Here is a 24,877-nt window from a genome sequence, read left to right as displayed (position 1 = left end):
GATACACTTGTTTGCTGCAAGTGCATCACATGGCTCAGGATCCCAGTGTAGTGCCAGAGGGGTTTTTTGAAGTTATTTTGACATCTGACCCCTTCCAGCTGGCAACAGAGGGTCACCATTTTATTGTTTCGTTTGGGAGCTTTTGATTTTACAGTGACTTACACTGGTGATGATTCCTGTAGGAACTTGCATTTATGTGTATATAAGAAAGGCAAGTCAGAACTTGTGGACAGAGAGAGTCAGGAATTTGAATCCTCGTTCTGCAGATTGCAGTGGCAAAAACACCCCCATATGCCACTGGAACCAGGATTTAACTCAATGTTGGAAAATAGTCCTTGAGGTTTCTTGAATCTTGAACAAAGCTGGCACTAATTTTTCCACTTTTGTTTTTTAGCATTTTAGTTTCCATGTTTGGAGGACTTTCAACTATTTATTATTTCTGTACTAACATTTTAGCAATACCTATGATGGGTTTTAATTTTCTCTCTTACTCCTTATCTGAAATTTTTCTTTAGAAATAAAATTTTTAAAGCCTGAAATATATCAGAGATTTTTTTAATTTAAAATAATTACTTGAAAATTACTATGACAGTGTTTAGAAAAGCTGAATACATGGATTTTTTCTTTCTATATTTGTAGCAGATGAGATTATTCCCAAACAAACCCCACAAATATGGTTGCAAAAATCCGTAGTAATTGATATAGCAATAATATGGCATGGTTTCTATATGAATGTGTAGTGTGAGTTTCAGTAGGCAGTAGGTAGCCAGTACCAGAAAGCAGAAGGAAGTCATATTGAGGATCTAGTCTCCAAACAGGCAAAGATGAGCTGCCAGAATTGAGGACCATATGGAAGCTTTATCAGAAGAAACACCCCCGCAGAGCTTACAAGTCCCGTTAGGCAGAATCTCCATTTTCAGTCCAGATTCTCCTCAGCCCTCCGCTCTGTGTTAACAGCTCTGCAGACATCCCTGTCCCTCTGTCCTGGCACGTTCATCAGCTGCACAAGCCTGGAGCATCTATGGCACCAACCCCATGAGTTTAGCAGGAGCTGGGAGCTTCTCCCCTCAACCACAGACAACAGTTTCTGTTCCTACAGACAGTAAGCTCTGGGCGATACCTACATGAGTTTTGGAATGGAGTCCCGAAATCAACATGAAGTCCCAGGAGGGATTAATAGAGATTTGATAATTGATGCTATGGACTTTGGAGAATTCTTGAATTCAGCGTCCACAGAGCATCCCTCTGGAAAGGAAATACTTATCCTTCATAATAATAATAATAATAATCGAAGGCATTAATCCTCAAAACAGTATAAATCAAGCTATTTTGAAGTGATCAAAGAAGATTTTTCAGAAAACAAATATGCGATTTCCTTTCAGGACTTCAGATTTCCAAAACGCCTTCCCAAGGCAGTGAACACTCATGGTCCATACCATCCACCAAACAGCACTGTAGCAGTGAAGATTTTAATCTACAAATAGCAGAAAGCAAGAACTACTCCTAGTAGCATGCTGCTAAGAAAACTTTAAAGTGGTTTATTTTTATGATTTTTATTTTAACAAGACTCTGCTCTTTGGATAAAATAATAAGTCATTCCATTCTACAGACCTAAAAAGATTTGTATTTACATCTGTTTATGTACAATAAGTTTTTTTAATTTATGATTGCAATTTTGTAATTCACTGTGCAGTGGTACTCACTTCAACTGTATACAAAACTCAGTGGTGTATTTGCACAGAAAAAACAAGAGTATACTTGTTGAAGTCTTGTTTTGCTCTATATATTCAACTGTTTTTATTTGTGTATAAATAGTGTTATCACTATTTTATAAATCTAAACCAAATTTTCCCTATGTACAGCTGAAAACAGCATCCACCTTCTGAAATACTTTCACAAATATATAGTTCAATATTTTTAAAAGTCTACCTATGTGATCCTGAAATTATGATGTACTAAACTTTCTTGATCTCCATCATTTCTTAAGACCTTTTTTTTTTTTAATGTTTTCCAAGAGATGCTCCTCTTGCTGCAGCAAGTTATTTGTTGAATATATGAGAGGCCTTGAAGAGAGAAACCTTTTGTCACATTCTCGTCTAACATTTCAGAAAGATCCAGTGAGCTCTCCAGAAAACATGGAGGAAAAGAAGTATCCAGGAGATGTCTCCATACCAAGTCCTAAACCCAAGCTCCATTCAAGAGATCTCAAAAAGGAACTCATCACGTGAGTCACAAAAAATGCCATGTTTTCCTCTGTGCTGCTAAAGACTGACCACATCGTTTTTCTGAGGGCTGGTTTGGAGTAGATTTACAAGAGCTGAGAAGAGTCAGTTCACTTCCGGTAGTTAAGTCTCTGTTGTGTCTATGCAACCGGGTAGACATGAAGTTTGGAGCTGAAACAAGCCAGGGTAGGCCTGGGGGTCTGGACAGATTCATGACAAATGTTACACTGGGTATCACTCCTTATTCTTCAGACAGATAGGTAACAAATAGGCAACAGCTCCTTCTTCAAAACACACAGTTTTGTAGTGTGCTACAGACTGGCTGTACTAATGTTCAGATATTTAAATGAACTTTATTTGGACTATCGTTGTTATAGATCATTATAAACTATAGATAGTTTGAAGAAAAATGCTGAGAATTTCTCAGATAGGAAACATGCAAAGTTCATAAAAATATAAAACACAAGACAGAAGCTGCCCTAGGGATTTCCAACCTGTACAAAATCTGTGTTTAAGTCCTTCATTTGCTTCCTTCAAAGCGAGTTAGTTATTCTGTCCTGCTGAAAGTTCAGTGGATGCACAAATTCACACTCTTGACGAACAGAATAATATTCTCTTCCCCCAAGTACAGAGACTCACTCGCTCTGTCTTAAGCTCCAAAACTTTACTATCAAAAACTACAAAGGAAACAGGATAATTCTGTTAAATCTTTCTGCATGCAGCAGCTTGTTTCAGTTTAGAATCCTTTCAGTAAAATTGTCCCAACCAGCTTATAACATCAATAGAGTGTTTTCACTGTAGTAGTCAACTAGGAATTAGCAAGCATTTATATCACTTTTCTTTCTGTTCCAAACCAGAGTAGGTCTCTCTAGACAAGGGCACTCTGTATCAGTTAGTGATGATAGTCCATAATGTATCACTGCAGACTTACCCATAAATAAGTGAGTCTCATCCTGTCATCTCATGTCCTGGTCCCCAGACTCAGTGGCATTGAACCAGTTAGGTCTGCCTCTTGTCTCTAGAAACTACATTTCCCTGGGGCAAGCTGCTGTGAAAAGTGATTCTTTTTCCTAATGTCGTGCCGTCTGCATGTTGTCTACTCTCCACATTATATCTGCAGTTGTAGTTCATGACCTAAATTGCTACAGGTCAGGTTTGTTATGCCTCTTCTAAAACAAATGCATACAAAAAATCACGGAGAGTTTATTTGCTGAAGACTAATGGCTTTTCTTTTGTAATATTTATTCCTTTGTGATATTGACCTGTTTTGAGATGTCTGCAAAATACTTTTCTACTGTCCTAAATAATAATTTCCAGAGTATTTACAAGGGCAATGATCAGCTTATAGTGGTTTTACCGTATTATTTTCAAACAATGAATAGAAACAAGTATCTAAAATGTAGCTGTCTAGAAAATTCATTAAGAAAAAGTTTTAATTTATCAGAAGAATCTATGGTAATATAGGGAACAGACTGCACTTCTATGATCTATTTGAGCTCAGAACTTGTACAGAACAATTCAATACAGGTGGCTCCATCATGAGGAAGTTTTTAAAATGACATAATCACTTGCAAAAAAACTTCTTACATGCTTAGCTCAGTTGCAGTGAACTAATTTATAAAAACCACCTCCTAGCATGTGCTTTCTAGTTTTTCACGTTAATTCTCTTGCTCATAACTACATTGCTCAGGTTGAACTGGGCTGTGGAAATGAGGCTGATGTCTTCCTAAGGCTTCTTTACAGATTTGAAAAAGTTCCTAGCACTCTGCTAGCTCAGAGAAATTTGTCAGGTGAGGATCTCAGGTACCCCTTCCTCATTACTATGGAGCACCAACTAAAAGTTTTTGTACAGTTTCTGCTTGCCCTTCTTATCCATGCGTCCAGTGAAGGACGATACAGTCCTTTAACAAGGTGACTCTGAAGGGTTGGTCTTAGTGTTGTAAAATACTGTAGAAAAGTATACTTAATTCACCCACCCCTCCCCCTCCACGCACAAATTGCATTTCTTGGTATATCTGCCCTTTTGCAGAGGACTGTATCCCAATTTGATAAATGAATTCAGTGCTATGACTGAAGAAGGGTTGAGGAAAAACAGAAGTTATAACATCTTCTCCGGGTCAAATATATTTCCATCTCTTGGCATAAAGGGACATATTTGTTGTGCTAAATGTACAGCACCTTTGTATCGCTTCTCAGTTCGGCTGAGAAACATCTTGGGAAACTTTTGTGCTCATTCTGAACTTAAGCTGTGGGAGCTTGACATGCTTTCTGTTCTGCAAGCAACTGTAACACCCAATTTTTGACTTATGTCAGCAAATAAAGACTGGATATGTTTCTAAAGAAGGTGCCTTATTTTAGTCAGAAGTTAAGGGAATTGTTTTGAATATTACTCTTCTGTGGCCTGTGTTATACAGGAGGTCAGATCAGAAACTTCATCCCTAACATTTATGAATATCTGTCAAAATTTGGTACCAGTAATGAAACTGTCCTTTTAAGCACTCAAGTCTAAAAATCTAAGCAAAGCATGCTGGTTTCACATTATATAGATTAAAAAAAGAAAAAATAAGGTTTTGACTCATTTGCTTGGTGGAAATAGGAAAATTTTTTTCCATCTATGCTTCAAGTAATGATTGTAAACTAGAAGTACCGTGTAAGTTTTGCTCGTTTTCTGTAATGTCATGATAGCTTTGAGATTTATAATGATGGATATGATTGCCCAAAGGATCATTATGTAATTCACTGAAGAGAACAGTGAGCTATGTGGTGTATTGTACATACTCTAATTTCTCATTGCATCATCTTTACACAGCTGTCCAACTCCAGGATGTGATGGTAGCGGTCATGTAACAGGAAACTATGCATCACACCGCAGGTAAGAATCAACAGGAAGCCTAAAGCAGGAAATAGAGCTACTTTTAGCTATTGTCATCTTCGAACATTTTTATACTAACCACAGATAAGAATTAAAAAGTAATTTGCAGAAAATAATCCCTACAGAAATGTGACTGGTTTTCATGGGTTTGTTTTATTTTGTGGAGGCTTGGGCTCGATAGACTGATGGAGTTAAGCAGCATATGCTTACTACTACAGCTGCATGTCTTATCTGAGATGTATATATAAGTCATTTAGTAAAGTTTTCATTTCCCTAAGTGTACACACACTATACAGTTGCTGATGCATGAGATTTTAATGAAGTTTCTGCAGATATCTCTATGAATGGCTTTGAAATTCATAGATCTGTGAACACAATCTGAGGATGCTAGATATTTTTCTCAGAATAGCCTACTGTCAACCTCAGGGTTGAAAGCTGCCTTTCCTTTAGGAAGCAGGATAAAAGCAGTTTCTGCCTTTTCCCAGCCACGTGGACGAGATGCTTTACCTGTCCTTCATGTAGGCAATATAAAGGAAGAACTCTGTGTACAACTGCCTCCCCATGCAAAGCTTTACAGGGGCTTAGAAACCTTTGGCCCTGACTGTGTATCTTTCCAGTAATTTAAGAACTACAGCCTGATACTGGCTGTTCCTACTCTGCCAAGAGCAAATATTTGAGGATCTCTTTTTTTCCCTAAGTCATAAATTGTCTGGAGGTTGCTGTTTTAAGAAAAAAAAAAAAAGTTCTGTTTTAGTAAAACATTTCACATCATTCTTTTTTCAGTGTTTCTGGGTGCCCATTAGCTGACAAGACATTAAAATCCCTTATGGCTGCTAACTCTCAGGAGCTTAAGTAAGTATTGATAACAGCACAAATGTTATTATTTATCTTTGATCAACATGTTCCCTACATTAATGCAGTCATTTATTTGAATTGCTTTGAGTTACATCAAACCTTTGTCCAAAATTTGAAATGAATTGGTATGAAAGCTTTTGAGTGAAATAGTTTACTTTTGTCCATTTGTCTTTCTTCATTTTTGTACCCCTTCATTTTCATGAATTAACCAGGACCTGGAGGAAAAAATTGTAAACACCAAGAGATGCTGCTCTCACAGTATTTTGCAATCAGGGAGAAATAGAAAATGTCTAACATGTAAGAACAGATCTGGCAAATAACTCAGTCTGATTCAGTTAGAATAAATTAGAATTATTTAGTTAGAAATAAATCTAGATAGAATAAATCTAAAAACGAGACCAGAACTCCCACAAATAATTTTTTGTCATTCATTACCACATACTATGAGTTTAATGTCACTGAAGCAGACATCAAGTCATACGATTTTGTGCTGGCATAATTCTCACCATGAAATGTCACTTACAAAAGGACTGTGCAGGCTCTGCTATATAGACAGATGTATAGGGACATATGAATATTTCAAAAATCTGTAGTCAAGAGAGGCACTGGCAACCAGTCATCTAGTTGTTGAATTGGCTTTGTCAATAAGGATGTGGGGAAGAGGAAAGGATAATTAGAGTTCTTTCATAGCTTTCCCTCTGCAACTTGTAAATTGGATCCTGTAATAGATGGCTTGGAAAAACTCATGAATGCGTGTAAATGGGGAGAATCCTGTGACTGTCCTTTCTGTCCTTTAGGTTCATCCCCAGTCCAGATAAAGGAAAATAAAATCTGATGATGGCACTATTATGCTTTTCTAATGGCATTAATAGTAGGAGTGACTACATTTAGGCTTGACTCAGTGTTTAGTCACAAGTTAGCTTCTTCAGATGAAATGTTAGCGGTCTCATCTTCTAGTCTGACAACTTGAATTACAAACCAAATGCTGAACTGGTGGTAGTTACAGAGTTGAACCTGCTGGAGATGCAGTAAAATGGCAAAGAAAGGCCATTTATATGGGCAACTGTTCAAAGCAGTTCCCAAAGCCAGTAGGTAAACTGACACACTGGCGCAATGCTTCAGTTTTTCCATCTCAGAGTCTCAAAAGTATAAAACTTAGGTTTAGTTTGTTTTAAAAGAGCAGCACAAGAAGCAAGGAACTGGCTTGCAAAAATGCTGACAAATTTGAAATCATTTGCTGAGTCATATATATTTGTCCCTGCTTTTGTTGGCTTTCTGCCATACATAGACACTCACACAAATATTTTGAATAGTTGCTCCTCATGCAGCTCTCCCCTCCCATATTCATGTGTGAATAAGGAAATTTGCATACCAATATGGTTATTTTTCCACTAGAGCTTCTAGAGTTTTGGTCATGCCATAAGGAAAGAGGAGCAACAGCATATGACTTAAATGACAAACTGCACACTGTACGCCATGTATAATAAGTGAGTTGTGAAAGACAAAGTCAAAGTTCATGAACATTTCACAGACAGAAATATGTTGCATAACGCACTTAGCATTTAATTTCAATTAACTAGAAAAAGAGCAAAAATCTAAATCTGTTCACAGACAATTTGCAAAAGGAAAAAGGGCTACATAAAATTATTTTCCACAAACGTACCACCTTATTTTAGCTTCCTGCGAACATTGTTCAGGTGAAATTTTAAACAAACCTCTGCTTTTATTAAGTGCTGGCTAAATGAAATTATATGCCAAAAACTGCAATCGTGCCTGCAATGGTATAGTACAGTGATATCAATAGTTAATTTTACTATTGCTGTGTGAGCAGAGGGCATAAATGCTCATAGAATCAGGCCATGAAAGTACCCTCATGTAGTTAGGCATGAATATGAAAAAGCTGTGTATTTTTTCCAAATGTTATTCATGTTTAATTTGCCAGAATCAAGATATGATTTTGGCTTCAGTTATGAAACTCTAAGCCAGCAAAGATACAAGGCTTCCATGCGATCTACAGTTTGGAAATAAGGAAGATCTGTTGAGAAAGTGAGCCTTTGAGTCAGATTCAAGAATTTTTTTATCTGAGGATTCTTGCTTGCACAGATCAGTCTAAGGTGGTCAAATTAAAACCAAAGTTTTAAACTTGATGATGACTCATAGATTTTGAAGCTATAAGAGAGAATTATGACTTATTATCTTCTTTCGTCAAAGAGCTACTTATCAAGCCTTAAAGAATTTTAAAAACGTACTTTAGAAATATGTTTACTTACAGTTCAGAAATTTTAAGGAATATGTAGTCATTCCTATTCTTAGACAAGTTGTTGCAGTGGTTAAATGTCAATTTTTTAGGAGAGATTCTAGCAGTTCTTCTAGATAGGTTTCACATGACAGGTTGATATTGATCAATATTCCATAGGCAGCATGATATATTTCAGTCAACAATTTTCTCAGCTGACCTCTGTGAGTTTGTTTTAACTACAGTTCATATCTGACCATCCCTGTGAGCTTTCTAGGGAGTGAAAGTACCAGAAACGCTCCTAGATCTGCAGCTTAGTGCATCAATTTTATGAGCAGTTGTAGTTCATCTACCTAAAGAACTCTCTTGGAGAGCAGAACAAAATAGCAGGTGTTCGACAGACAGTTACAAGAATTTGATGAATTGTAAAAAAAACCTTGATGAATTGTAAAAGCGTCTGTAACCTACAATCACTTGAGAGTTGACATCCTTTCGCTTGAGCTCCGGAGGCCTCTGGCCCTCCAATGTAAATCCAATTTCCTTGGCTCTGCACCAGGAATCCATAACGGAGGAGCACCAGTCCAAGCTCATCAGCCAGTTAAAAGCTGATGAAGATCAACAGTACTACTGACTGTAAGATAATACGTCATTAGTGTATCTTGTATGTGGAATTTCACAACTGATGCAAAAATATAACCAATATTCGGAAAACCCAACCCAGTGGTCAAGCTTAGAAGTCTTCCTAGTGAAGCTTCTTACTAATTTGTCAGTAGGCCACCTGAAATATCAACTGCTGCCAGAAGTGATAAATATGGATGGGGAGATTTAAATTTAGTCAAGTGTCTTTTTCAAGACCATAACTCTCAGACTCATGATCGGAACGTCTCTTACAAAGAGCTCTTACTGAATTAAAATCCACATCCAGTCTACAGCTCTTCCATCTATGATCACCTGATAAAACAAGTAGCCAAAATTAATACCTATACTATTTGGCAGGTGTTCCGGACTTACTTATGAGAGTTCACACTCTCCAGGCATCTGCCCTTGTTGCCTGCCTCACATGACATTGTGCCCAGTCCTTGTCCCACATTCAGGTCAACATTTAGCTCTACACAGTCGGGTGTATCTGGCTCTCTGCACCTCACACCTCTACCTTTGCTGTCAATGTGAGACCTGTCATTCTGTCATAATATTTTGTTCAGAAAATGTCATCATGAAATGTTTTGACATTGCCTTTAAAAAAAAAGTCTCCCCCTTCTTCAGTTGAAATTATTTGCTGAATTCTACTTGAATCAGTGAATAAATTTGGTCATATCCAAAAGAAATCACATTTTTGACAAATTAATTGTTCACAGACAAATACTTTTAAATATTCTGTGAAGAGATACACCTGCACACTCAGATGTGATATTGTGAATTACAATTCTATTTGTAGGTGTTTTCCATGGCAGCCTACCATTCACTAGATTAAATCATCCATCTCCTCACCTCAAGAAAGATTCAGTAACAACTGAGACCCTTAAGAGACTATTAAAAAATGCAAGTTTCCTTAGTGGTTCAGTACATTATTTGGCACAACTCTTTCTGTAATTCTAAAACTCTGTAAAAATCATAGCATTCAAAAACCCCTTAGGGATGCTTAGCATAAGAACTTTGTGCTGTATAATACAGAAACATAGAAATGGCTGGCACAACTTCTAAAAGAAAATATTTTGCTCATGCTGCTTTGTGTGCTGAGGTGTGTTTCTCTTCTCTTAAACCAAACCAAACAACCAAACCAAATCAGAAAACCACACAAGTAATACAATACCCTTAAATGAAATAAAAAATGAAACAATATCTGAAATTCTGAGACAGAAGGTGCTGCCAGCAAGGTCCTGCTCCAAACCCCACAGAAGTCAGTGAAAAGACCTACTGACTCCAGTAGGCTTTTGGAGCACATCCTTCAAGTACAACCAGCATGTAAGAAGCCCGCCCTCTCAGACCACTGGCAAAAACACAGTAACAGGCAGGTTTTTTATTTCTCTTTATTTTATGGATGGTTTAGTGTTAAACATTCACACTTGAAAAGGCTTATTTGTTGCATACACACACAATAACCCCTTAACTATGAGACATAAGCGTAATCCAATCGCCAGGCTGAATACCCAAGTGAATCTAGTGCTAGCAAGATATGGTCCTGTTGTATGCTTACAGTGCTAGAATACACAAATTGTTAAATTCAAATTCTGGCTATCATCTATTGATGCCCAAAAGTAAAATTGCTTCTTTGCTTCTGTTTCCCTTTCTGTAAATACTGGCAGAGTGTTTATTTATATCTGTACCTGAAAACATCAGAAGAATAACAAACACACACATAACAGTAAATTTACAAACAGATCTATATCAAGCTGCCTTTTTTTTTTTTTTTTTTTGTAATGTTGATCTTGTACAAGGAAAAATGTTTGGTGCAAATAGTGTTATAAACTAATTAAATCTACACATCATATGCAATATATTTCACACTCCTCACTAAAACTCTGTTATAGAAGAAAAAAATAACATGAAAGGAGTCTGCTCATTTTTTTAAAAAAAAAGCAAGAACTAATTTTAATTATTCAACAAAATCTCTGCTGTTCTTTCTTCCACCCTAGAGAAAACACAGAAGGTACAGGTTATTTACTGTGTACCTTTGAAGCTGTATTTTGTAAGCTTCCTGTGTTACTTTATAGGTGCCCAACACCTGGTTGTGATGGCTCTGGCCACGTGACGGGGAACTACGCATCCCACAGAAGGTAAAAACCACCCCAGCCCCAGTATGGGGCTGCAGCGCTCGGGGTTCTCGGCAAGCAGCAGCAGAAAGAGGTGGCTTTTCCTCTGTGTGCTTCTTTCAGTTTGTCTGGTTGTCCTCGTGCCAGGAAAGGGGGTATTAAAGTGACTCCTACCAAGGAAGAAAAAGAAGACCCTGAACTTAAGTGAGTACAAAAGCACGGTTGTACCACCAGTTAAGGGGGAAAAAAAGTCAGTAAGAGCTCAGGACTTTAGCTGGAGCTGAACCAATTGTTTCTTCTTCTAGTGAAGCTCGTGGAGCCCATCACGTTGGAGCTTGAACAGCGAGGAAGGATTTCTATATTCGCTTGCATTGGTTCAATTATTTTAAACAGTGCTATGAAAGTGCCACTTGGTTGAAAAATTTGGCAAAATGAAGGGAAATAAACTATTTCTGCCTGTAGTGAAATCTAAACACATCAGCTAATTAAATCAGAGTGACACCTTAAAAATATGTCCCGGAGAACTTAAATATATCTCTCATGTCTTTCCTCTATAAATAAATTAAAATTTCACTTGAAGTGAAAACTGGAAACTCAGTAGAGATTCACCACATTTCTGACTTGTACTCATATTCCATTAAAATCAGTAAATGATAACTGCCAGAATATAGGTATGAAGATTTAGTTGCACACAATCTGGTTCTTAATACTTGCTAATGATATATGACAGGCTGCATAACACTGACAGAGGATTGCAAAAAAGTCCCAAACCTTTCTCTGCAAATATTTGCATGAGATTTTTATATATAATCTTATATATAATATTATATAATTATATATTATATAATAATATATAATAATTTTTATATATTTTTATATAAAAATACAAGTTTTCCAGGTACAGGAACCCACCCTCTGCTTCATGCCAGAAACCTAGATAGAGAGGAGAAAACGTTGACTTTCTACACACTTGTAGAAGTGTGACTTATTGCCTGTGATAGAATAACAATTTTCTTTTCTTGTAAAATAATATCTAAATGAGTGGTCTAGTTTCTTAGGTTGTATGACTGTGTTTTAAACTGCCTAAGCTTAGGATCAGTTGAACCCCCATAGCTCAGCTTGACATGGATTGGATGCTCAGGTACAGTGTGTTTCCAGGGACTGAGTCTTAATCCCTTAATGCAACATGGCACAGGCAGCTGGAATTATTTTCTCAGACTTTCTTGAGACTGTCTTCGCCTGCTCACTCCAGTGAAAACAGGGGTTCTTTTGCTGTGTTTCTGTAGATGTCCAGTGATAGGCTGTGATGGCCAAGGTCACATATCAGGTAAATACACTTCTCATCGCACTGCTTCTGGTTGTCCTTTGGCTGCCAAGAGACAGAAGGAGAGTCCTGTCAATGGGTCTTCACTATCCTGGAAACTGAACAAACAAGAGCTGCCACACTGTCCTTTGCCAGGCTGCAACGGACTGGGTCATGTTAATAATGTTTTTGTCACCCACAGAAGGTATAACTTTGTGTTTTCTCTTTTTATTTTCCCTTAACCTTCCACTGTTGAATTGGCAACATGTGAGGTCACAGTCTGAATAAATTGTGCTGAAGTCTTTTAAGTAGCAATATAGTCGACACTGCAGCTGAAGAAATACGGGTCAGAATAACTCTCAGAGCATTGGGATCAACTTTTTATTCTTTTTCTGTGTTTCCATTGCAGTGTGACTTTCCAGAGTCTTTTCTTCAGATTAGCACAGTTTCTATAGGATTTAAAATTTAATAGAATGCTTTCCTAGGCAAATATGGAGTTGTATCTGTATATCTTTTAGAGAAAATGCAAGTATCATTGAAATGTCACTAGAAAAGATTCAGCAAGAGCAACAGTTGCATTCATTTCATCTTTCTACTAGTGGAAAAGTTGTTTTCATAAACTTTGTAGAACTCATGGATTACACTAGTTTGAAGCTATAACAACCTTACAAAGCAAACCATCCTTACAAAGCAAGAATCACACACATATAAGCAACAACAATAAACATTATGCTTTTATACATTGCTGTGAAAACACTAGCATAATTTGATTACATTCAATCAATATTACTCAAAGAATCTGTCTATAGGCTCTGAATTAATATCTGGCAAAGTTTGGTCTTCTATCTGTAATAACTACTAAGTCTATATTCTGTACCTCTGCTTTCTTTCTAACACTCCAGACCAACTTCTCCAATACAAGAATGTCCAAGGTGACTTGAACAAATTCAGTCAGATTCCAGTGTTATCTTAACTTTAGGATCTACATCCCATGTTAAAGTCTTTACATTAGGACACTACTACTAATTTTGGCTAATAACATAAATATAAATGTAAATGTAAATGTAAATATAAATATAAATATAAATATAAATATAAATATAAATATAAATATAAATATAAATATAAATATAAATATAAATATAAATATAAATATAAATATAAATATAAATATAAATGTACATTTACATTTACATTTACATTTACATTTAAATAAATAACAAATAACTATGTTAGTTGGTTGCAACTCATACTACAGATAATTTCTGTCCTACATACGCTGGATCACACTCAAGATCATGTTAGTTAAAATGAGGTAATAAATATAGCTTTGTGTTAGATCCTTTCCTAGGATATTTGAAACCTAACATGTAACCCATTGCTTTAAGACATTCTTCTAGTTAATTATCTGCTCTGGGCAGAGATACTAAGCAGCATTTTAGAACTGCAGAACTACTGTATTTCTCTGTACAGTGTTTAGCTATGCCAGTATGAAGCTAACTTCAACCCACGGAAGCTTTTTTTTTTTTTCCCATGTGGAAACACCACGTCTGTTAGGATTTTTGTTTTTAATTTTTACATACACACAAAAATCAACCATTTCCTGTGGAATAAAATTTTCCTTCACTCCTTACTCGGCTAGATCTGAAATCAAATCCTTCTGCCAGTTCTTCAGCATATGTGTATTTCTTCTTTGTTATTTATAAAGATAGTATTAAGACAGTGCAATTCATCTTAGCCCTTTAGTGGGCTATAAAAATTGCCTCAGATAATTACCAGCTGATGAAATTGTAAGCTTTGAAATAGCGAAACGTAATTTAATGTGAACAGTGGTTAAAAAGCAAACTGACTATATAATAGAACCATTCAAAAAAGCTATTACAGTCTATAGGGTATATCCAGAGTTATTAATGTATTGATCATTATAATGTATCAACAAAATGATACAAAGTTGTGCACCATTGAAATCATCCCATTAACCTTTTTTTTTTTAGGATAGTAAACTTGCCATTTTAGAAGACTATACTGTTCCTCTCCTCTGGAGCACAAGTCCTCTATAAAAACAATCGAGAGTTTTTATTTATAAATGTTGGAACTTCAAGAATTCTGTAAATGCATCTTTACATAACTTAACAGTAGCTGCCACTATTATTTTGATTATTCTGAAATATGCTTAAGAGTTGTTTACTTATAGGTTGAGATTTCCACACCAATTTTCAAGCTGGAATATACAGCTAAATGGCTCTTTATGAGTTATGTCATTCCCCGAAGCTATGCTATAATGGAGATACTGACGTGACCTTAGGTACAGAGGTCTGTCCAAGTGCATGATAATATTGCCTGAAAGGATTGTTGCCATTTTCAAGTGGGTGCTAATGTTTTTTTTTTCCGATCTGTTTCAGCCTGTCTGGTTGTCCTCTGAATGCACAAGCCATAAAAAAGGGCAAAATTTCGGAAGAATTAATGACTATCAAGCTCAAAGCAAGTGGTGGTAAGGAGATTTGTAAAAGATGATGACATTTATTTAGATAGAAGGGCCCTGACTCCCATTTATACTTATGCCCCTTTATGCCGTTCTGGCATTAATTCTTACTCCTTTCAGTTGTCTCTAGCAATAACAAATCTTGAATAAAAAAACTATTAGCATGAGATATTATAAAATTATTCTCATTTATATCATGATAACTTGACATTGAGGGTACGCTCTCATCTCAGAGCATTATTTTTGATTTGGAGATGCTTTCAATATTGTTATTACTAATAAATTATCAGTTACAGATCAGGAGGACTTAGCTATCTGATGACTAAGGTAAGAAGGGATAAACATCATGTACAGAAATTGACTCTTCTTCTTATCTTCAATACTACGTGGTCTACTATCTGTGTAGTACTTAGACAATTTTGCTAACTCCAGTGCGAAGGAACAATTATCAAACAGTTATAGGGGGAAATATGTAGGAGTCTCCTTTCTTATACAGCGTGCTTTAGAAAGTTGGGCATTGAGCCAGGATTCAGGGATCTCAGCCCTTATGCCTCCAACTGCTGAGCAAAACGGTTGTGTTTCGTTAAGCAAATATGTTTACTTCCTTGTGTCTATGGTTTCACTGGGGCAGGGACTGCTGCTTACTGATTCCCCAGGCTGGCTCCCCAGTAGACTAAGTTCAGGGCTTCAGGTTTAAAGCAGTAACAACAGTGACACAAATCTCTAGGCAGAGTTGGTCTCAGAGTGATACTAAGCAGAAAGAGGGACATGTATTGTCAGCAGCTGTAGCTGCTCACTATTTTTCAGGACAAGGCTTTCATTAAAGACCTGAAGGTTTTTTCATTGCTATCTGACTTGTGCAAATGTAAAAGCCTTACTTTTTTTTTTTTTTCTGTAATGCTTGTTAGCTTCCTGACAATTTCCCTTTTGCTATTACTTAACTTTCACTATTTATCACATGTAACTAAGGCTGTGCCTTTTGAAGTTATTCTGCACAGATATTTGCATCCACAGAAGTTCTTGTAAGATCAGAAGCAGGTACAGATGAGCTTACTAAAGTCAGCAATTATATTAGTGGAGATGTTACCCTGAGGTGTTCCCTGCAAAAGAAAGGTTGTTGTTGTATTTCTTTTAGAAGGAATAATCCCTGTTGTAAATACCCCATCATGTTTTATGACACACTTTCCTCTTTCTGGGCAATTTTTCCTTTCTGTACCCTCTAGCTTGTAGTTGCATGTTGCACTGGAAAAAAAAAAGAGTTGTGAAAGACAAAGACTCAGAAAGCCCCTTCTATGTTTCAGCTCATATAGATGTTTTACAGCTAGGAAACTATCTTGACAGTAAAAGCAAAGAGGCAATTTAAGAATCAATCATTTGAACAAAAGCCTTTTATCTTCTTCTTTCAGTAACAGGTAATGCAGCGTATTACTCATGCATCCATTTACATGTGGACACTTTAAACCTGATATTGATATTTTCAACTATTTGCAGGTATTGAGAGTGATGAAGAAATCAGACACTTGGATGAGGAAATAAAAGAACTGAATGAATCCAATCTTAAAATTGAAGCTGACATGATGAAACTTCAAACCCAGGTATGACATCGACGTGAAAGTTTTACCTTTTCTGATGCTATGTTTAAGCACAATAAATAAATGTGGTGTAAATGCTATGTTTAACACATTTAATCTCTTGCACAATAGTTTTCCCATCACTCTGTGGCACTTAAAAGTACCAAAATCCTAAATGCTTTTTTGTCAAGTCTTCATTTGTTTATTTTCTGTAAATAAGCAGCAGATTCCTGGGTATTGTCTTAAAGATCTGGTGAATGACAAATTCAAAGCAGTTTGGAGCTAATCCTGGCAAGCAGAAAAAACATATTTACCAAACAAAACATTCATTTTCCTTTGTTGACCAAACCTCTGTTGACCAAACTGTGCAGAATCCCATGACTGCAGTTTCTAGAGAAGCTATTACCTCTTACCAGCACTCTTTAACTCCTAACACGAGTTGACTTTTTTCTTATATGTACCTAAGAAAATCTCCCTAGTTCAGTTCACCCACTGTCAGTTATTCAAATAGTATGAATTTTGCCTCCAGGCAACACCTGCTAAAGAATGGATCCCTTTTGCTAATTTGTTTGACAGGAGCCATGGAAAAGAGTCATTCTCTTTTATTCTTTTGTATACTGGAGAGATTAAATTAACTTTAAGATGCTGCTAGTGGTTCTATAGAGTGAGCTGAATATGTTCATCCCTACAGAGACTCCTCTATGCACCTGGGAGTTAACCTGGGCAGGCTGGGTAAAAGCAAGAGCAGAAGCTTGCTCAAACTTTTAGGAATAAGAGTTTAAGAAAAAGGTTCCTAAATGAGATCTGGGAACTGAATGTAAGTCTAAACTGATCTAAAACAAACTGAGTGTCGCCGTACCCTTCTGTATTTGTACCACACTGGAATGTATCTATTGATTCATGCAGGTTTTGTAACAGTCATCACTTGCATGGTCTAAATAAGGGTGAAGTTTATGCCACCTGTGCTGGATCTGAGTGATCTGGCTTTACACTGCAAAGGTTGTGGGGATATCCATCCCCAATTGCACTGCAGTGAGGGCCTGGGTGGCAGTGGTGCTTAGTGTCTCAGGACACTTATTTCAGTTGTCTGTGGTGATCACTGTGCTGTTTGCACAGAGATCAACCGATTTACATGGTCAGATTTCTTCTCCTCCGACTTACTCCCTGGTGAAGGCAGTCTGACCAGCAAAGTCTGAACTGAACTACAGCTGAAGCAACACATCCCCTACACGGATTGCTCTATCTCCTTTTAATCTAGCCTGGCCAGGTGTTAGGTTGCTGTGAGAATCCTCCAGAGAATCAGAGAATCATAGAATGGTTAGGGTTGGAAGGGACCTCAAAGATCATCTAGCTCCAACCCCCCAACCCCCCTGCCATAGGCAGGGACAACCTCCACTACACCAGGTTGCTCAAAGCCTCATCCAACCTGGCCTTCAACATCTCCAGGGATGGGCATCCACAGCTTCTCTGGACAACCTATTCACAGGAGAGGAAAGGCTGCAGTGGACGGCAGGCAGTGGATAGCAGTTTTGGTATCCCAAAAAGGGATAGATAGCACCAGTTCTTCCCCCCAGGGATAGTTTTGATGTGCGACGGTGTGTGAGGAAGTGGCATGGCCACAGCAAGAGACATTTAAGTAGTGCAGAGATGTGCATCCTAATGAGGAGAGAGTGGGAATATCATCTGTGGACGTGACTCCATCGTTCTGTGCCTTGCAGAGCCAGGGCCAGGCACGGGGCTGACAGCCCTCAGTTCTGCCCTGTCCTGCTGCCCCACTGCGAGACGAGGAGCTGGGCTGTGGGGAACCAGGCCCTGCCATTGCTGCCTTCAGTTTTTCAGCACTGTTTTTGGCATAGAAACCTCTGGAGCTGAGTATATTCCCAGCGCTTTTACGCTAAAAAGATACCATTTTTTTACCTCGGATGCTTTTTCCTGCACTTTCCAAAACCTTCATTTCCATGCTGTCGGTCAGAGATGGTCTTTGCAATGATCGTTGTGTGCTCAACCTCTCAGATTCTTTCCACTCCATTTTTCTCTTATTGTTTCCAGTGACAGCCCTGTCACTAGTCCCAGCCGGTCCACAGCTCTACCCTCTGCTCAGGAGCAGGGCAGGAAAGTAGCACAACAGCTAATATCCGTGACCTTGTTATTGTGGTTGATCAGCAGGGATGCTGTAAGAGCAGGACAGCAGTGTAAACATCAGCCTCTTTTCTCCTTCCCTCCACCAGCCCTGGGGCCACACTCCCCATCCCAGCTCCACATTGACCTTCCTCCCTGAGCTCATTTCCCTCCTCCCAACACGAGGAACCGTCCAGTGTCTCACTGCCGTAGAGTTTTCCCACAAACCAGCAGCAAAATCTATTGGTTCAGAGCAAACATGACCTTGTCCTTACTGTGAATATTCTGTGGAAAAGTTATGTCTATCCTCAAGAAACATATAGCTAAGTTTCAGATCCATCGTGGCCCCTCTCACAATCACGTGATTGCCATTTTGGGTTCAAATCGCATTTACAATGCTGCCAAGGGTCTATTTGTATGTTTGTGCCTGCCTGTGTCTTTTAGATCACATCTATGGAGAGCAATCTGAAAACCATAGAAGAAGAGAACAAACTCATAGAGCAGAACAACGAGAGCCTGTTGAAGGAGTTAGCTGGCTTAAGCCAAGCCCTCATCTCCAGCCTTGCTGACATTCAGCTTCCACAGATGGTAAGACCACAGCCAGCAGCTTCGCACCTTCTTTGACACTGTTTTGCCAGCACTTGAAGCAGACGAGCAAGCTCAGAGACCCACAGGAGCACTGGATCTGCATTAGCAGAGAGCTCTTTTAGCCTAATTCGCTCTGCAGAGATGCTAGATTATGAAATCTGCCTGTGCCAGCCCTGGTATCTGTGCCCTGTACTGCACTGTGCCTCCTTATCTGAATGCCCACTCTGCACAAAGAGTGAAAACTTCACACCAAGAATCCTTATCTAATCTGCTCTTAGATCAAAACTTTAACCTGTTTCATACAGGTGGTAATTCTGGAGCCAACAAAGCTCTACCTTCTCAAAAACTTCACATCCTTGATGTCTCACTTGCAAACGCAGGCCAAATCCACAAAGGCACTTGAATCTCCAGAGTTAGAGTTCCCTTTCCCAATCTTAAGAGAGCCGCTAGGAGGTGAGGTGAGGTGAGGTGAGAAAAGTTACGGGGATGTCAGCCACAATCCCCAAGCCAAACAGGCCACAATAAAAAAAGCAAGTTACACTGACAGTAATATCTCCAACCCCTTTCCTTGCTTGGAGAGCGTGTGGTTCCCCCAGCAGATGCAACTCCCTTCATTTCTACAAGCCCTCCATTAATTTGGATGGCTGCCCTGTCTATGGCTTCTCCCCGGTTGCCATATCGCTTCTTTACCATGCTTTGGGGTTGGGTGTTTGGGTTTTTTTGGCCTTAATTTTCTCTCTTACAATTATAATCTGTTTTGTCTTCATTTAGGGGCCAATCAGTGAGCAGAATTTCGAAGCATATGTAAATACACTCACAGACATGTACAGCAATCTGGAACGGGACTATTCCCCCGAATGCAAAGCTCTGCTGGAAAGTATCAAACAGGCAGTGAAGGGCATCCATGTGTAGGATGTGAAAGCTGCTGGGCAACAGAAATTACTTAACAGCAGTAAACTCCAGATGGATCTGTTAGGAGTTCATGTACTGCTAAGGGGTGTAGGTTGCCATGCTGCATTTACAATTGCAACATTGCACTAATTTTTTCCCAGCTGACATAAAAAAAAAATAAAACCACAACAGACTATTTGTATTAACAGCAATGCACTCTGTTAGTATATTGTATTTATTTCAGTACAATTCCTTTTTTTTTCTTCTTTTGCACTCAGTTTTTGTAAAGTGAATGTAAAAAGTGTGTGCGACTATTTTTTATATTTTTTATTTATTTCTAATCAAAGAGTTGTTTTTTTTATCTTTTAACAGCATTTTTGCGGCCTGCCATATTTTTACAAATGTGTTTATTAATTTATTTTCCAATGGGATTTTAAATAGACTGAAAAGTTATACTGTAAATTAAATAACTTGCTGGGTTTGTACAGGAAGAAAAAAAAAAAAAAACTATGAAAGTAACAAATGACTGAACCATGGTTCTAGTTTTATTTTCCTCACATCCTGCTTTTTTATAATGGCTTTGTATCAGAAATGGATTTGCGGTAACATGAGATGTGAAGATGCATGGAATGAGAAGATAAATGGTGCCCACTAGTGGGTAATGCGGGCTCTTAAAAGCACAGTATGCTGGAAAACAGTGTGTTAAAGAATATGTTAGCAATAATGAAATATAGCAATCAGCAAAGCACTTGACTTGGCTGTGTGATTTAGCCTATGCGAATGATTATTTCAAATGTTTCAAGAGAACTTCAGATTTATTTTACCACTGCAGTTTTTTTGAGAGTTAGCTCATGGAGGGAAACGACAATTATCTCTAAACAAGAAGGATAATTTGATAGGACTGGTACTTTTTTAGTACAAGGCGTTGAGGTTTTAACCAAGTGACCAGTATTGCTATGGATTTGGATTTGAAAAACGCAAACACATCCCAAGCTGATGGCTTTGTACATAACAAATCAAACACATCTCCCCTGAAATGGCATTTAATACTGGTTTGAACTTAACGGCAGCTGAGAAGGCAGCGGTCTGGAGAGGAATAATACCGCTCCAGCGCAGCGGTGGTTGCTTTTCTCTTTGAACCAACGGTAGCAACACCGTGACTGGTTTCTCCCATCCTTACTCCCGAAGACGAGGCTGATACTGAATTTGTTACCAGTCTTTTGGTAGGGTACCAGGTGCTACAGAGCGTACAGACAGACGGAGATGCGGACAGACGAGCACTTGGGCGGAGGTGCCGGCGTGCGCCTCGGTACCTGGTTAGCCTGGCTGTGGAGCTTCTGCATCCGTCAGAAAGTAGCGGTTGCTACAACAGAGGCAATGTCTATTTCAGGGATTGTAAGTAATTAAGCATTGTTTCAAAAGTTTTTTTTATATTTATTTTTTTTAAGAAAAAGGTATAAACAACCAGCTAAACTGCCTTTTTTGTATGCACACACACCTCATGTGCATATGTGCCTCAGTGTAAATGTATACATGGATCTAGCGTGTGTTTAATTTTTCCGTGCTATAATGAAAGTGTTTATTTTTATTAGCCTCATTTATATTTAGATTGAATATGATGGCATTCACAGGCTTGACATATACAATTATATTATTACTGTTCCTGCACAAAAGTACTATTCAAAAGTGATTCAACTCTCATGCACTGTGGTCACTGTTCTGCATTAGGTGGGGCTTGCTTTTTGTTTGAGGGTTGATTCAACTCTCCGATCTTAGTTTAGACTGGGGAAAATGTATGTTCTTAGAAGCTGTGTTTATTTTTAAATCAATTTTTCAAAAGCTACCATATGTGCTGTCTAATATAAATAGGAGGACACCAAACAAAATTTGCTATTAAAGTTATTGTTCTTGCTAAAAAAGCAAAAAGCAAACATTTGTTATACTTGTTAAATGCATACAAAGTGAGTTCACTCATTACAAAGACTAAAATTTAATTTACTAAATATTTTAACAAATTTGTTATATATTTTATTTAAGTAAAAAAAAATCTCTTACTGACCTATGTATTTATTATTATGATTTACTATGGCTTCAGGTTAATTTATCTGTGTTTGGTTGTTTGCTCAGGATGTTCTGTGAAGTATGTTTGTATTTATTTGCCTCCCTTGTACTCGATGTGTTTTGTAACGTGCACTGATTTTTTTTCTTTCTGTTTTTCTTTTTTTTTGTGTTTAAATGCATTGATGAGCTATCCTGTAAATTAGACCTTTTGTAAAGAGCAATGATGTATGCATTTTTTAATTTGGAGTAGTTTGTATACTGTTTCTTCATACAATTAATATTTCTTACATCAAAACAACAAAATTGTGTTCTGTGCTGTACATTTGGTGTATGGTAGGAAATAAAATTGATAATGAAACATTGCAGCAAGATTGTTGGGTTTTTTAGCCTCTAGATGCCGACTTGTATTACACTTTCTTAACCGCACCTGGCACTATACAATGTGTCAGATGTTTTCCTTGCTTTGTGTACAAAATGTGTCATCCCTGTAAGTAAATTTCTGGTATAAATAATTTAATTAGTGTTTTACTTCATCAATTTGAAATAAGGAGGAGAAAATGGAACTGCTTAAGAGGTCCTTTTCACTTCTGAAGGGAAAAAAAAAAATCAAGATAATAATCACTGCATTATTTAATGCATTCCTTTCTTGGCAGTTGCAGACTTCATTTATACTGATAAAGTACAGGATTTGTGCTGACCTTTAACAGCTGCTAAATGATGTTTAAACATAAAAGCCATTGTAAAGTTTCCAGCAATTTGGAACCGCCCACTGTTCCAGTGCAATTTTCTGCTGAGATTTGCAGTGCTTAGATGTTGCACAAATAAAAATCTGCTGGTTTTAGAAAGACAGTATTTCCACTATCTAATGGACTTTCTTTTCTCACTGCTCGTTGTAGCAAAACCAGGACAGTTTTATTAGGATGCATGCTAATGTCTTCAGGAGCATTTCATGTCTCAGATTCCAACTTCCCATGGATAGACCAAGAATAATTTTCATTTGGAAAATAAGATAAATTTAAAGCCCATAAGGTAGCTGGCAACTATTTTTTTGAATAGACGTTTAGATAAATCAAAATGGACTCTCACGCTAGAAAAACTGGCATGTTCTGCATATGAATAGAGCAAAGGTTTAACATTTGGATCATGACGTGAATCCTAGATACTCATGAATCTTGCCAAGTTTGAAACCATAGAGTCAGCAAAGGGCTGGGATGGAGACAGACCTGTCCTGGGAAGCTCTGCTCTGCTGGGCTTCAGAGTTTCGTTCGCTCTAGGACACTTATCCAAGGACAGCATGAACTGGTTCTAAAGTAATTAATAGTTTATTTAGTAATATTTCCTAATGAATATAAAATAGTATTTTTTCAGCGCCCTATAAGATTACTTTTAACCTCAGCTGTAGACCTTCAGGTCAGCAGACGCTAATGGGATAGTCTCTTCTCACACATCACAGACGAAGCAGAAACAAGTCTCTTTTAGCAATGTGCCTTAATGCTAAACAGATAAAGACCAAGGCCGACATTTTCATTTTGTCTGACTACCTGAATTCAAATTACAAATTTAGAAGTCCTTATTGTCAGATAGGCAGCTCCCCACAGCTCATTTTTTAAAGATCTGTACTAATTCTGATTATCTGTTGTTTATAAGATTGGGGGAGGGCAGTGATATGGGGATGTTAGGTCTACATACCACTAAGAAAACAATGGTGTTCTCAAATGTTTCCAACAATCTGAGACAGCGACTGTGAGCAAAGAAACACTCTTCCTAGTGTTTTTTTATAGGAAACATGATCACCACAGTGAATTGATTAAATTAGTATTATCTGAAGACTGTTCCTGCACCCATCTTTAAACAACTTGCTCTGATAATGTTTATTTCAGTGTTGAAATGACGATCTTTCTCCATTAAAAAAGAATAATGTAAACGATTAAGCCATATTCATTACTAAACTAATATAAGCTGGGGAGGGGGGGAAGAAAACAACAAAAAACATTGTGCTTGAAATAACCTTTCAAACTATTTCCATCTTCTGATGTTTCCATTTTTAATAATTGTTCTGTATCTATGCTTATAGAAGAGGGGAAAGTGCTTCATTTAGTAAAAATATATAAATTCCATTGATTGAATTAACTTGAATGCACTGAAGCTTTAAATATCAAAGAGAAGGAAGGGGAGCAAGAACAGTCAATATTTGCTGCCTATCGGCTCAGGAAGTCTATCCTGTCTCTTAACTAATGATGACGAAGGTTTTTGAGTCTACGATGTAGAAAACAAATTCTGTTTTCTACTGCAATCTTATTTCTATTTACTAATTAAGCACCTCTTATCTCCTGCTGGCTTAGTGGATCTGTCTAATTATACCATGGCTTTTCCACTCAGTGGCCCTTCATCCTACTCATACTGTACTTTTATTCTTTTTTTTTAAATAAATAAATCACAGGATTTCTTGATGAGAATTTGTTATCACGCAGTGACACGGAGTTATGACAGAAGCCATCCTCTTCATTTCCTCCCGTGTTCCTTCAGTGCTATACGTTCTACCTGTATTGGCATTTCTGCTGTGCTTAAAGTTTCTTTATGATTTATGCAGCTGCATAATTTAGGCGCTGCTAAGAGATTTGCACCAGACAAAGTCCTTTGTTTGTCTTGCTCGGGATACGGTGGGATGATAGAGCTCCATTTAGCTTTTGTGTAATGTAGGACAGTGACCTAGTTTCAGTACCTTTCAATATCTCATTCTGGCTTGGTTTTCTTCTGCCTCTTTTGCTCTAGTAAGTCTTAGACAGCCAAGCTTACACATAATTTCATCAAGGATTAGTCTGATTTCCTGTCTGACTTCATGGTACAAATTGCTTCAACCGCATTTCATTCTTAACGAATGTTCCCAGGGACATTGTCCAAGTAAATCTCAGGACTTTTCAGTTATGT

At 37.6% G+C, this 24,877-nt stretch overlaps 1 protein-coding gene across 6 annotated transcripts in view; it reads left to right on the top strand.

Moving 5' to 3' along the window:
- Nucleotides 1-19,909, top strand: part of ST18 (ST18 C2H2C-type zinc finger transcription factor) — a 169,786-nt gene extending 149,877 nt beyond the window's left edge. For all 6 annotated transcript variants that reach the window (XM_086609272.1, XM_086609273.1, XM_086609274.1 and 3 more), the window contains 10 exons: nucleotides 2,109-2,224; nucleotides 5,032-5,094; nucleotides 5,878-5,946; nucleotides 10,897-10,959; nucleotides 11,059-11,139; nucleotides 12,222-12,443; nucleotides 14,641-14,729; nucleotides 16,212-16,315; nucleotides 18,854-18,997; nucleotides 19,769-19,909. In XM_086609272.1, the coding sequence (XP_086465398.1) occupies nucleotides 2,109-2,224; nucleotides 5,032-5,094; nucleotides 5,878-5,946; nucleotides 10,897-10,959; nucleotides 11,059-11,139; nucleotides 12,222-12,443; nucleotides 14,641-14,729; nucleotides 16,212-16,315; nucleotides 18,854-18,997; nucleotides 19,769-19,909 (1,092 nt within the window). The remainder of the gene's footprint in view (nucleotides 1-2,108; nucleotides 2,225-5,031; nucleotides 5,095-5,877; nucleotides 5,947-10,896; nucleotides 10,960-11,058; nucleotides 11,140-12,221; nucleotides 12,444-14,640; nucleotides 14,730-16,211; nucleotides 16,316-18,853; nucleotides 18,998-19,768) is intronic.
- Nucleotides 19,910-24,877: the final 4,968 nt, after the last annotated feature.

Source organism: Tauraco erythrolophus, chromosome 3 (assembly GCF_009769465.1).
Source record: "Tauraco erythrolophus isolate bTauEry1 chromosome 3, bTauEry1.pri, whole genome shotgun sequence".
Lineage (NCBI taxonomy): Eukaryota > Metazoa > Chordata > Aves > Musophagiformes > Musophagidae > Tauraco > Tauraco erythrolophus.
Note: the sequence above shows the minus strand (reverse complement) of the source record. Positions and strands in the feature narration are given on the sequence as shown.